Genomic DNA, 14,535 nt, shown 5'->3' with positions numbered 1-14,535 from the left:
ATTTGTTAGTTTGTTTATTAGCTGTTTCCATGACAACATGGCCGTTGTTTTCTGTGAAGCACCAGAGGGTGCCATTTAGTAATTTAATAATTATTTTTGATTAATTATTAAATTAATCAATATCGTCTTGCGATGGTGCGATGGGCACCATCACGAGCGATGGGCACCAAATAATGGCTACAAGTCCAGTTAACTAATTTTAAAACCAGGCATTAATCAATGCTTTACTACAATCTACTTGCAGTACATGTGGCTCTAGTGTCAGCGTAACGTCCTGACTGAATGAAAAATCATTAGAACCTATTTTATGTCACGTTAACGAAGAACAGCTGAAAAGTTACCGGGTTCATCAACTGCGTAGCAATTTCGCTCCAACTCCTCCCCTCCTCATTTCTATATTCTTCGCAGGAAATGTTTTATAACCGTTAATGTTGTTTCCACATATCTCCAATGTCCGCTGGACTTCGGGTTGCGCCGTTTCAGCTGTTTGGGATTCCCCTCTGTAATTTCCCCTCAGAAAGTACGGAGGAGAATCCGGCTTTCTGATTGGCTACCTGTCACATTCAACAGGTTACCCCGGATTTAGATCGGAGCGCCACAACGATCTACCGTAACACATTACAGGATGATCACAAGCCACAATCTTAGAACAATCAAAGTTCTAAGATTGTTTTAAGGGGAAAATGTAGGTGTGAACTAACGTGTAGTGAACTATTGCATCAGGTAATCGATGTTCCATCTTCTCTATTTAAATCTAATGATTACTGAAGGGCAGTATGGTAAACAGACTTTATAATCTGCACTCTTTTGGTTGAATCCAGTATTTATTTACACTTTAGTGTTTTTATTCAAGTACATTTTTGTTAATGGAAACTGAGAATCCATTTTATTTTTGTTAATTTATCAGTTCCAGTGTTGAGTGTTCTTTTGAAAATAAAGTGTATCTATCTTTGGTAGGAAATCACATGCATTATGTCATTTCCATTAAATCAGTGTACAAAGGTCTTCAAACAATATTATCGTCTATCGCAAAATTTTTTGAGACAATTAATCGCTCAGCAAAATTTGCGATTGTGACAGGCCTAACCACGGCACAATATTTTGAAAACATGCATTTGCCAAGTTACTGTTAAATGTTGAACTTGACCATGAGTGGAGCTTCAGAGGAGGTAACACACAGTTGACCTTCCGTTCTGCAGCTCAGCCAAACAGCAGCTGCTCTCTCCAGTTTATTTTTTACCCTCCTCACACCATTTTTACGATTAGTGTTTTTTAATTTGATCATTTTTAACCTCTGGTGCTGCGGGAAATGCATCAATAATCTGGTTAAAATATAAATCTGATTGCTTAAAGATAGAAAAATTAAATCTGGGTGATTGAATCTGGTCTGCTTCGAACACTGGACCTTTATGCTTTCCAAAATACATTCCTCTTCATAACGTTTTACTGCTAATTCAGTTAAAGAGGAGGTTAATTAACAATAATTGGAGACAAGAAAAGGTTAATGTTTTCCTGAGACCAGGGATCTCTGCTTTAACACTGACACTCAACTTTAAAAAACATCAAAATGAGGTAGCTTGTTTAATGATTCTTCAGAATAATATTTAAAGGTGAATTATTATGCTTCCTTACACAGGTTAAGATACGTCTACATGTTCATTACACGTAATCATTCTTAGCAATTGAGATTTTATTCTGCTCAGTTCAGTCTTTTTTGTCATTTCTGGGTGTCTTGTCACTTTAAATGCAAATAAGCTGCTTTTGGCCACACCTCCCAACTCAATGTTTACACTTGCACTTGAAAATGGCTGCAAACAGATGGGAAATTATTACATCCGTGCATCTTCAAAAAGCAGAAGTGGAGCCTCCTGCACAACCAACAAGAATGTAGCAAGTGGGTAAGTCGACAACAAAAGCATTGCCCTTTTCAGCAGTCATTATGCAGCAGCAAAACCAGCTGACCAAGCGTGTTGGAGTTCTGCGTGGGTTGCTCGGTAACGGGCGGAACTCTGCCAGAGTTGCTAGGTAACAGAACAGAGTCCATCAAATGATTGGGAGGTTTTTGAAATACCAAAACACATTAACTTATTTCCAAAAGACAGATGAGTTTTTCATTTGAGACCCAAATAGAAGTACAAAATCATGCACAAAAGTTACATTTTTTTATAAGACGTCCTATATAAATCAGTGTGAGATTTGTTGAAATTGTAAAAATAAAACGCGTAATTTTATTTTGGATTCCAGTAGAAGTGGTACGAATGAGCCTGAATCTCATTTAAAACCAATCAGTTCGATGGATTTATTTATTTTATTTATTTTTTCCCACATTTCCAAAAACTCTTGAGTCATCCCGTTGTGTTTGCTGCGTTACCATGACACAGCATTCCTCAGCGGAGGAATTTCAGGGTCATCCTCATCTTAAATCCCGAAAACAATTGGAGGGACGAGACCTGCTTGAAACATTCCTGAGGTGACGAATGGCTTCCCTGCGGCTGCCGCAGGATCACCAAGTTTTTCCTAAATATTCTCATTCAGGGGACTCAAACCAGGCTTGAGCCATGATAACGCCACCCCCAAATACGTAAATAGAGCGAGGGTAGATTGAGTTTGCACCAAGGGACTTTGACCAGGATGGTTTAAAGACAAAAGGACGGCTGGATCTGGGTTCCAGAGAGCCAGACTGTTTTGTTAAGTCAATGAAAGAATCACGCACAGCTGGAAAACAGCAGCATATTTAGCATTCCGACACGTCAAATTTATCGGTTCTCCTCCGACTGACCGAAAATACCCTCTGTGATCTGATTAAATGTTTACGTGCCAACTCAGGTTAAAAAGACGTGAAAAACAAGAGACGTTCATGATTCCGTCAACATGTTGGAAAATTAAACAGTTGGTTTAAGTCCCAGCTGGAACATTTCAAAACTTATTTAGTTGCTGCTGCTACATTTTGTTGTAGTTTTGTTTCCAGATGGAGATCAATGGAGCTCCACTTCCAGCTCTTACAGAGGAAGGCATTAAAGTTGTTTTACAAAGCACCGACCTTTGACCCCATTCCCCTGCTGCCCGATCTGCGACTCGTTAAGTTCAAACAAAACAGAATTTTTCAATCTATAAGGTATTTAAACCTTCAAGTTAAATGTATTTTTTGTGATTTCTACGTGAAAATATCAAAACAAAATCAACTGGAATGAAAAAAATAAAACTTTACCAGTTTTTCTAATAAAAATATGAAAAGTGAAATGTTGTTTTATGGAGGAGGAAGACAAAATTCATGCCACAAACAACTTTTATACAGACTGAAATTTTATGATTCTCAGCTGGATTTAGGTCTGGGTTTTAACTAGGCCATTCTAACATATATCCATCACATCACTCGGTCACTGTAGCTCTGGCCATATATTTGTATTTAGTCAAGGGTTTTTGCAGAATGGCTTCGAGAACTTTGACTAGGACGGCAGGTCTTGATGCTTCATTCAGTTTTTTTTTTTTTGTTGTTTTTTTCTGAAATCCGATTTTTTTCTTTGTGGTTGTTCATACTGGGCCTTTCACAATAAACTTTACATTCTAATGAGCATTTAACACTGGAACTGGAAGACATTTTAAATATCCAAAATAAATAAACAAAACGATCAATAAAATGAGTTCTGAAATCTTTGTAAACAAAATTATTCTTCATAAAAAGGGAAAGTTGAGACCAAAGTGCCAAACTGAAGAGTTTCATCATCCAGTTTTTGGTAGAAATAGAGAGAAAAAAAGAGATAAATAATAAATCATGCACATGGAAATTATTGAGTTTGTTTTAATTTATTGTGCGATTATTTGATTTATTGATTATTGTGACGGGCCTTGTTCATACTACAAATTAAACCCAACTGCAACGATACTAGTGAGTCGATACGCAGGAGAAGAAAGATGATGTCACAGCAGCGCTTCGTTTAAGGAATCAATAATGGACGCCACCGTTTATGGATCGATTTATACGTTTGTTCAGCAACAGCAGGCGGCAGCAGCATCATAAGATCATGACAACATAAATTAAGCTCAGAAAAAAGGAAACAACTAATAGCAACGACCTTTTGTGGAGAAGTTGCTCTTTTAACTCACCTGTTGCTTCTGAACCAAAATAAATGGAAGAATGACCAGCATATATCTGAAATGTATTGATTGATTGTAATGTTTACTAGTTTTTCAACTGTTATTATTAGGAATCAACGGCAGCTTTAAACAGGTGGAGTTCTTAGCCTTCATTTAAAGCACGTGTCAAACTTAAGGCCCGGGGGCCAAATCTGGCCCGCCGTAGCTTTCTAAGTGGCCCTCTAAACTCCAAATTAAATCAATAAGTCCGTCCATTTTGTCCACAAGTCTGCAAATTTCACACAAAACCAACAAACCTCCAAACCTTTTCTGATTTTATTGCAGATTTTTCTCTAAGTTGGTGAAAAAAATTGAGTTTAATTGACCTTACTTGGTGTCAAGTTAAAGTCCGTGATCGATACGGTGAGTAATAAAAAGTCACATTTATCATCATGAATGTTACTTAAATAGCGCAAATGTAATAAATATTCCTCACAAATATTTCTAAATTAGCACCACAAAATCTGTGATTTTGATAAAAAAAATAAAAAATAAAAAAATCACAGCTACTTATTGATGCTTTAACAGTTTAATGAGTTTTAAATCAATATATTCTGGCCCTTTAAGAACATTCAGATTTTCACGTGGCCCAAAATGAAAATGAGTTTGATGCGCCTGATTTAAAGGAACTCAGTGTTTCGTATGTTTTGCCGTTTTCTGGAAGTTTGTTCCAGAAAACTGAAAGCTGCTTCTCCATGTTTGGTTCTGGTTTGGGTTTACGGTTCAGAAAATGTTCAGAACATTTTCAAGGTTGAGGTTTTTGTTTCAGATTCGAACCCAGCCCTGCTTTCTGCCTGACCTTCCTGCTGCGTTCTTCATGCTGTTTGTTCTCTAACGAACCTCTGACTCCTTCACAGAACAGCTGGATTTATTCTGAGATCAAATTACAAACTGCTGGTCTCCATTTACTAATCACATGACTGCAATTGGTGGCACTGGATCGTACTTCCCGGTGGTGTGGGTCTTATTAAGGGGCTGAATAGTGATGCTCACCATAGAAATTCAGATGACTATTGAATTGATTTACTCTTCCAACGCCTGCCATTTTTCAGCCATGTTTCACTCGAGAGCAGCTTGTAAAACCAGGGATGTGGAGATTTGAACATGGCCAACGGTGAAGCTCTGCTCTCCTTTGGACCATTTTGGGAAGGACAGTCAGGTTTAATTCGAAGCATTATCTGATCTAATCTCCTCAAACACCTCAGACCTTTTAGGAACTGCTGTCTTTGTGCTGCGATTAAATTACCCACAGATGGACTCCATTTACTAATTAGGTGACTCAATTTGTTGCACTGCAGCACATTTCTTATTAGATAATACATAAAGGAGCTAAATACAAAACCAAGGCATACGTTTTTTTTATTTTGACACCCATAAATATATATTTTTTTCCTTTCTCTTCACAATTACATGCTACTTTGTGTTACAGTGTTTCTCAACTCCGGTCCTCAGGCCCCCCTGCCCTGCATGTTTTAGGCGTTTCCCTTCTGCCACACACCTGGATTGAATCTGTAGGTGATTAACAGGCTTCTGCAGCACTTGATGGTCATGCAATCATTTGAATCAGCTGCTCTGGAGTAAAGGTACATCTAAAACATGCAGAGCAGGGGGGACCTGAGGACTGGAATTGAGAAGCACCGAGTTAATACATGAAACTGGTGATGGCCAAATGAAGCAATGAAGCAATGAAGCTTCCCAGCCTGTTGCTTTGCCCAAAGGTTCATTTCTCACTAGTGACATCTGCTGTTCAAACTGTGGCAGCTTTGTCGTTCAGACAGACATATTTAAAAAAATAGTAAATGCAATAGTGTCACAGAGTTTTTGTCAAACTCAGGTTTAGTAACAGGAGAGTCAATTAAATCCTATTTAACTAATATTTTTTAGTTATTAAAATTATTTGTAGTCAATCCTGGTATATGTTGACTGACACTGGCTGTTTTCTTTTGTCATCGACTGATTTTACAATTGAGAAAACCGGTAACAAACGTAACATTTTGATGAGAGCCGTCATCAAAATCACTCAGTAATACACATGAACTATAAAAGGTTCCTTTTATTTCTGCCTCTGCTGAAAACAAATACTCCTCTGATCACGATCAAATACAATAACCCATGAAGCTCATCATGCTTTTATTTTGAAAACCGACACGCAAAATGAAACAGTCACGTGACCCATGCAACGGAGGCGCCGTTGGTTGTCAGTCACGTGGTTTGAAGCGGGGTTTTAACTGACACGCTCCCTGGCTTCAGACGGCCAAAAAAAATAAAGAAGTTGGTGATGCAACATGACGATGTGGAAAAGTTCACAAAACAAGAATCCGTCCAAGAAGGTACTCAGGTAAAAAGGTATTTGGTAAAAAGTCTACTCAAGTTCTGAGTAACTGATCAAATTATCAATCATTTAATATTTTAAAAATTACACCGTCAGAAATTTTGGTATTTTGTGGTCAAAAATGACAACAATTCTTATAAATAACAAAAAATAACAATCAGGCAAATTAAAATAGTTCTAAATCAGTTTCTTTCAATATTACACTAACAAAAACTGCAGGTGTCTCTCTTTCTGGTGAATTTGTGGCTGCAACATGTTTGTTTTTCATTCAGTGGGTAGAAAATCCAGAAATTTTACTCAAGTAAGAGCAGAGAAACTTCAAAATAAAATTACTCAAGTAAAACTAGAAAGTACAGCGTAGTTAAAAATACTCTTAAAAGTACATAAAAAAATGTTACTCAAGTAAATGTAACTAGTTACTACCCAACTCTGCCAATGTCAGCTGCAGGCCTGATTTAAATGTTATTATTTTTCCGCTGCACTATGTTGGGCAGAAAATCTCGTTACATTTCATCCACTTCGTATTTTACGAGTCTTGGACCAACAGAAGAAAACGCTGGTATTGGACTCGGCGTTCCAGCTGTTTCAGGTTTGCTTCCCTCTGATCTGCGCCGGTCCGTTCCAGGTACTGATGCACATTTTTAGAAGCATTTTCACTGAAACTGAAAGTTTTTATTTATGCCTCTCAGAAGCAAGTCGTCCATCTCACTGCCTTTATAGAACGATATTATCAAATTGGCGTTTGTTGACATTTATAGCTGAGCTATAAATGTGCATCAGCACTCAGGAATTTTTTTATGCATTGAATAAAAATAACAAAAAAAACTATAAATTTAAATTTCTCCTAAAACCTCCGGTATTTTACTGCAACTAGGCAGGGCAAAAGCATTCCCAGTTCAGATGTCACAGCCAACATCTGATTCAAAAATATAAACCACGTGTGATGCTTCTCCTTCCATCAGGTTTTCCAAATACACTCACATGTTTGTTGGGGGGAGATGAAAGCTTTACAAAAGTAAAACCAGACAATAGCAAAACCTGTTGCCAAAAAATTGAGCAAAATATGATAGGAAAACCATGACAACCAGGAATTTCCTTCATGTGGCAGGCAGGACTCGAGTTGATGACCTCGCAGGAAACATTTAAATATCTAACATGAAAGCAGCAAAATGATGCTTTGCTGTCAAAACATTTGACATCAGTTTCATTTAATATGACGGTTAGGTCGGTCCAATCATAAACTCCACATCAGCGATGTTAAATATGATGTTAAATTCATGAAAAACTTCCTGTCAGGAGGAATAACTGACAGCAGCGGATTGGTTTTCACCAACACACAATCAGCTTGGAGCAGAGAAACAAACGAAGTCGGTCCAAGCATTTTCCAAACAACCGCCAAATACAAACGCAGAGGTTAGATGCTACAAACGTTAAATGTGAACTTTCACACTCATTCAGATGGCTGAAGGAGAAAAAATACCAGAAACTACGTCGTTGCAGGCCCGTATGGCAAACTGTTAGTGTCAAAAATAATACGTTCTTTTAATCTGTAAATAAGAGGATGAACTGTTTTCTGCAGGATTGGGGTTTCGCGTAACCATGTAGTGAATCTCAACACAGGGTTGTTATTTTAAAGGTGATCCACTAGTCTCTCATGAACAGGTTAGGATCAGACTATGGGGTGCACAAAAGATGTTCATTACATTTTTATTTTTATTTATGCAAAATTATGCCTATATAACGAGATTTTAGTCTGCTCAGTTTGCTGTTTTAGGGTGTCTTGTCCTGCTGGTCATGCCCCCAACTTAACGTTTACATGTGAAAATGTCAGCAAACAGATGCGCTATTATACAACTGTACAATTTGAAAAGCAATAGTAGAACCTCCTGCACAACCAACAAAAATTCAGCAAGTGGTTTCTGGATGGTAAGTCCACAACAAAACTCTGGTCTTTTCTTGCAGCCATTGTGCAGAGCACACAGCAAACCAGCAGACGAAATGTGGTGGAGCTCAGCTTGTGTTGCTAGGAGACGGGTGGAACTCTGCTGGGGTTGCTAGGTAACGAGGCACTGCCGGCTGATTTGTGATGTTACACTTGGAAGGTTTTTGAAACCAGACAATAAAAACATTAACCTGTTGCCAAAAAATTGAGCTAAAATATTTGTAGGAAAAGTCGATTGATACCAAATGTTGTTTTTTGTTTTTAATGTGTATTTTTTAAAATGTGGCAGGCAGGACTCGGTTGATGACCTCTGGAAACATTTATTAATATCTTTAAAATGAAAGCAGCACAAATGAAAGTAAAAGCTTTGCTGTACAAACATTTGACATCAGTTTCATTTAATATGACGGTTAGGTCGGTCCAATCACGCAAACTCCACACAGACAGGCCCAGATTTAAATTCAAAAACTTTCTGCAAAACAGAAACAATGAACGTATCCGAGACAAGAATCTGACAAGATGAAGAAAATATCAGGTCCTCTACACTCTGAGTGGCTAAAATTAAAAATGTTTAAAAACAGGATGACAGGTGAGGAAAATCTGGACCAACAAAAAAATCAAAGCCGAAAGAAACTAGAATAAGAAGGTTGAACATGAACTCAACCACAATTTAAACCACTAAAAAAATCATGAAATTGTAAATAATCAAAATAATATGATTTATAAACCGCAAGAAGTCTGAAAATAAAACATGGAAATAAAAGCCAAATAATTTCTACATGTAACCACAGACCAAAGCAGGCAGAACCGGCGGTTTGAGCCCAACAAGCACCACAAATATTCAAATAAATGACCAACGTGGAGCTCTGGGGGGAAAGGCTCTGCAGAAATCTGCACCTCCGTCTTTTTGAAAACATGTTTTCTTTTTCTCAAAAACATTGGATCCATGTAGGAAAACAAACCAATTCCCTCCGGAGCCGCGAGATGGACAGAGAGACGAGGGCTTCATCTTCAGCAATCAGGGCGTTGCTCTGGGCTGTCACGTTGAGGAAGCAGATACGGATCACCGCTCCGTTTGATCGCCGGGTTCTGCTTCACGGAAAATGCTTCGTTTATTTTTTATTTTTGTTTTACACACTGGCTGCTTGTTTGAGATGTAACTCTTGTCTCTTAACAAGTAATTCTGGTTTAGTTTCTGGTGCAAATGTCTTAGTTCACAGTAAATTAAACAAAACTGTCTTGCAAGTAATTTTTCAGGAAGATATTGGAGCTTGTTTTAAATCAATACTTCCTTAAATCTGCAGAAGAAAACGTTTGTTTCATTGGCAGATTATTTTCAATTATAACGAGACATTTTCCACATGTTATATGTGAAATAATTTCCAGTGTTCCTAGAACGTTTTCATCAATATTAAGGAATTATTGACTAAAAACAACCTCCAATATCTCACTCAAAAGTTACTTATAAGTCATTTCTGTCTTCACCTTTTGAAATCCAACAATTAATCGATCAGCTCTACTCTGTATTGATGCTAGAAAAGCAAAAATGGACGAACATTTCACAAGTTGATGTTAGAAGATTCATCTTTTGCTACAAATGATGATCGTTCACTACAGGAGAGATTCTTATCCAAGAAAGAAATTTAATTATTTGTTAATTTGGGTGTTTTTAAAATTTCTGAAGTAGTTTAATCAGATGCGATAATGTCATTATCAGATTCAATGATTAATAGTCGTTAGTTGCAATTCTAAAAAAATTAATTTTTATGTCTAAACTGCACATGTGGAGGTAAATCTGCAAAAAATAAAAATATTTTAAGTCAATTTACTTTATATTATATTAGCTATATGTAGTGTGTGTGCGTGTGTGTGCGTGTGTGTGTATCGTCACATTAAGCTGAACATTCAGTGTGAAAATATCAAATCGCTACATTAAACTGTGTACAAGGCATCAAAACACCAAATGATTCGGGTAATAATTTAATTTTCATTAAATTGTTTAAAGTTTGAATGTCGTTTCTGCTGGACAATCCGGCCGAGATTCTGCTCTCCATCTGGCAAAATGACATCTTTTGTCTGAATAGAAATTATTTGCACTTATTCCAAATCTTTAACCCTTTAAGGCCGAAGTCTCAAGTTTCCACCTGGATATGTTTGCCTATTTTAATTGTACGAAGCTCTTTAAATGTCCTGTGAGTAAATAAATTTGCCCATTTCTCCATAACAATTGAAGTTGTCCATATCTAGCAGTTATTTACAATTTACAGTCTATTAAAACAGTGTTTTAATAGAAACACAATCTATTAAAACAGAGTTTTAATGATCTATTAAAACTCTGTTTTAATTCAGTGTGCAGCGCAACGTATCACAGAGTTACGTTGGCAAGGTTGGCTTGTAAAACCGACTCGCCGTCGACACATTTTAATATTTGGCTGAATACTAAACCTCTTTTTTCTCCAATCAAATCAGAAACTTTGATTTATTCCCTTTGCGGATTCCCTCTAACAGCGCGGCAACACGCTTGATCGGTTGGTTTTATTTCCATTTCACACAGAGGTCTTGTTTAATCACAACAAAGCTCTCGACCTCTCAGCTGCTTTAAATTACAAACACACACATCTATATTTGAGACCATATGAGGAATTTGTATTGAATTTCATTCGTTTGTGCCCAACCTGATCCGATACATTCCTAACTCTGGCCTTAACCTGAACTCAACTCACACCTTTGCTCTAAAAATCAAGACCAGGTTTGGTCCCTACAGGGTTTTCCTGTCTTCCACAGAAGTGGTCTTAAATGACATAAACAAGCACAAACCAACAAAAATGTAAAGAAAATAATAAAATAAAATAAAAAAATATTGGCATTTGTTCTTGAATGACCTGATCTGACTCGGCTATTCTTGTAAAATGGTAAATTTCACATAAGTACTTCCATGTTTCATACCACTGAGGCACAAAATAAATATCTGCCGAGTGAAAGAGTGACACGATTAATTATTTAAAGGATTCAATGTGGGGATTTAAACAAGAAGAAAGATTTTGTCAGTCAAGCTGCTCAAATAATTTTAGTTTACGTGCAGAAAACAGTCAACAAAGCCTCAAGAGAACCACATGGGTTAATTATTTAACCTCATAGAATGTAATCAGGAATATTCGGCTCAATTTGGCTTTGCTGTGAGCAAAATCTCACACAAATGCTACAAAACAAGCTAAAGAAACAGCTGGTTCTGCAAACCAGCAGCAGGATAAAGATTTCGCCTAAAAAAACCAACAGCAAAAAACCAAACAAGCCCTGGCCAGTGGTTCAGCCGGGGAGAGAGAGCGACTAGACAACAGGATCATCTCTGTTTGAGACCTTTTTTATATCCAGGAAATAAAAGTTTTAAAATGGTTGTAAAGTTTAACCACAGATATTTTGTTTTGTGTGACAATTTGCATCTGATTTTGTTCCAACTTTAATGAACACAGAGGCTCAGATTTTAAATCCTGTATCTACAAAATGTTTCAATCCAGATACATTTTCTATATCAGTCACTTGTTTAGACAGGTGGTGAGGCCTAAGTCTCTATTCCAGAAAGTTGTTCTTCTGAATTAAAGAAATAAGAGGTCAGATACTGACTGACTTGACTTGTCCACCAATAACCCCAAACTCTCCCCTGCAGTCAAACGTCAGTAAAATTCTGGCTTGTTTGAGTAAAATCTGCTCAAACTGTGTTGTTGTTGGGATTTCCATAAGGACGAATTAATTAAAGTGAATAACGACTGTCCATCAAAAACCCTTCGTTTCAATCACATTCAGGAAATTGGACGAACCTTCAGCAGAAAAAGGTTCGTCCAGTTTTGCTATTTTGCAGCAACAAAAAGTTCCCGAAATGAGACTAAAAACTTCCAGAACTGAGACATTTTTGAGCTGCAGGTGGTAAACTGAAGCCCTGGTAATCCATCACACAGTCCTCACTTATTACTGACATGTTTCAGGGAGCCCTCCTGCCGTCAGCAGATTGCGCTCAGATGGAGAATCAGCTTGAACATCAGCAAAAGCGAGGTGTGCGTCTCTTACCCAAAAGGCCCCCCAGGAAGCACAGCGACGGTTGCACCATCCTGTTCGGCTTTCCCACGGTGCTTCAAACGCAGCACACACACGACAGCGATGTCTGCGGATGGACGCACATGGGGCGGCGTGCCTGCCTCAGCTCTTCATGGCACCGGTGAGCCTCTCTCAGACCGACTGAGGCAGCTCACAGCTCCAAACTCTGCTGCCAAAAGTCTGGAGGAGAAAGCAGAAGAGAGGAGAATCCAGCAAATGTTTGCAGGAATCTGACCACGTCCTAAACTGAGCTGCGAACAAACACGCGCTGTGTGAGTTTCCTGACATGTTTTCATTTAAAACTTGAAATGTTCTCAAAAATGTTTATTGGATTTTTTTTTATACACAAGTGCAGAAAAGGAAATTCAGGTCTGAAACAAAACCAAATGTACGTAAAGATAGAGACGACGTCTAAGCCTTTTGCGAAAAGTAATCAATCAATTAATCACATGATGAAGTTACAACAAATACAGCAGCAAAACCAGCTGACCAAACATGCTGGAGATTATAATGGGTTGCTAGGTAACGGGTGGAAATCTGCTGGGGTTGCTAGGTAACAGGCGGAACTCTGCTGGGGTTGCTAGGTAACGGGCGGAACTCTGCTGGGGTTGCTAGGTAACGGGCGGAACTCTGCTGGGGTTGCTAGGTAACGGGCGGAACTCTGCTGGGGTTGCTAGGTAACGGGCGGAACTCTGCTGGGGTTGCTAGGTAACGGGCGGAACTCTGCTGGGGTTGCTAGGAAACGGGCGGAACTCTGCTGGGGTTGCTAGGAAACGGGCGGAACTCTGCTGGGGTTGCTAGGAAACGGGCGGAACTCTGCTGGGGTTGCTAGGTAACGGGCAGTGCCTGAGGATTTGTGACGTTACATTCTGAAGGTTTTGAAACGGCTCATTTTCAAAACACAAAAAAACAAACTAATTTCCAAAATATTACGGGTTTTTTTTAACAACTTGGGCTGTTTTCAGAAGCAGTAGAAATCCAAATGGAAGAACAAAAATGTGCAAAATGTGAATTTTGCATAAAAGGTCCCCGTTAATAAAGGTGAATGAGAAGCGAGTGTTCACTATAAAGGGTCACACTTCTCAGCTTCCTGAGGAATGTTTACCCTGGATCAGCGGTCTTCAGGAACTTTACCCTTGTGGATCTGCTGTTGGGGTCATGAGACTTGGGTCGTCTACTTCACATGTGTTTTTTTGGATCTGGAGAAAACCTGCGACCATGATCAGGATCCTTGTCTAACCTTTTATTTTCACAACAAAGTGGAGCAACTTCAGTATCCAAAACTGAAGCTGCCATCAAGGCAACTCTAATATATTTAATTCATTATTTTAACGTTTGGTTAGAAAGGGCAATAAATATAAATTCATGTGGGTAAAGTTAATTTATTTGGTTAAAACACATTAAGATGTAAGGGGGAACTTATCTTTTGTTCCACATGTCACATTGTTGCCCAGGGGGAATCATTAACTGGCACACTTCGTACTCTGCCCACCTCCGCCATATCGAACACTTCTAAAGACTTGATTAGTGCTAGCGCTGCATGTGTCTCAAAAATATTGTAATCACAGAATAATTGTTTTATATTATCCCAAAGGAATATTTGGAGCAGCTTCTGTATTTCACCAACAAGAGTTTTCAGAAAAATGTTCCAAAACTACATTCCGGTTCCCAAATTGATGCATATCTAATTTTAACTACTTTTTGCCTAAAAGAGGCCAAACTATGGGCTCTGGCTGTAATGTTAACACCAGGAAACGAAGATCCTGCACGTGCAGGAAAGCCTTTTGTGTCTAAATGTTTATAATAATAAATCTGGCTGGTGGAGCAGAGCTACAGCTCAGAATTTAAACCGGAGACAGAAGCCAAACGGTGGATGAATTCAGGAGCAAAGAGCAACAACCGGCCTGCTCAGATTCACAAAAATATCCAGGAGAGCTGATTGGATCGGACAGAGCCTCACGGCCCAGGAGGACAGAGACCCAAAACATTTTGGCAAACTGGTCCAGGAGCTTCCCAGAATCCAGTTTCATCACACTCA

General features: G+C 38.4%; 1 protein-coding gene across 1 annotated transcript in view; it reads right to left on the bottom strand.

Moving 5' to 3' along the window:
• il34 (interleukin 34) overlaps positions 1-12,585 on the bottom strand; it is a 42,788-nt gene extending 30,203 nt beyond the window's left edge. The window contains exon 1 of the mRNA XM_044125845.1: positions 12,471-12,585. Coding sequence (XP_043981780.1) covers positions 12,471-12,510 — 40 coding nt within the window. The 5' untranslated portion in view covers positions 12,511-12,585. The remainder of the gene's footprint in view (positions 1-12,470) is intronic.
• Between the last annotated feature and the right edge of the window lie 1,950 nt (positions 12,586-14,535).

This window comes from Gambusia affinis, linkage group LG08 (genome assembly GCF_019740435.1).
Source record: "Gambusia affinis linkage group LG08, SWU_Gaff_1.0, whole genome shotgun sequence".
Classification (NCBI taxonomy): Eukaryota; Metazoa; Chordata; class Actinopteri; order Cyprinodontiformes; family Poeciliidae; genus Gambusia; species Gambusia affinis.
The sequence above is the reverse complement of the archived record's forward strand: the minus strand, read 5'-3'. Positions and strand labels throughout refer to the sequence as shown.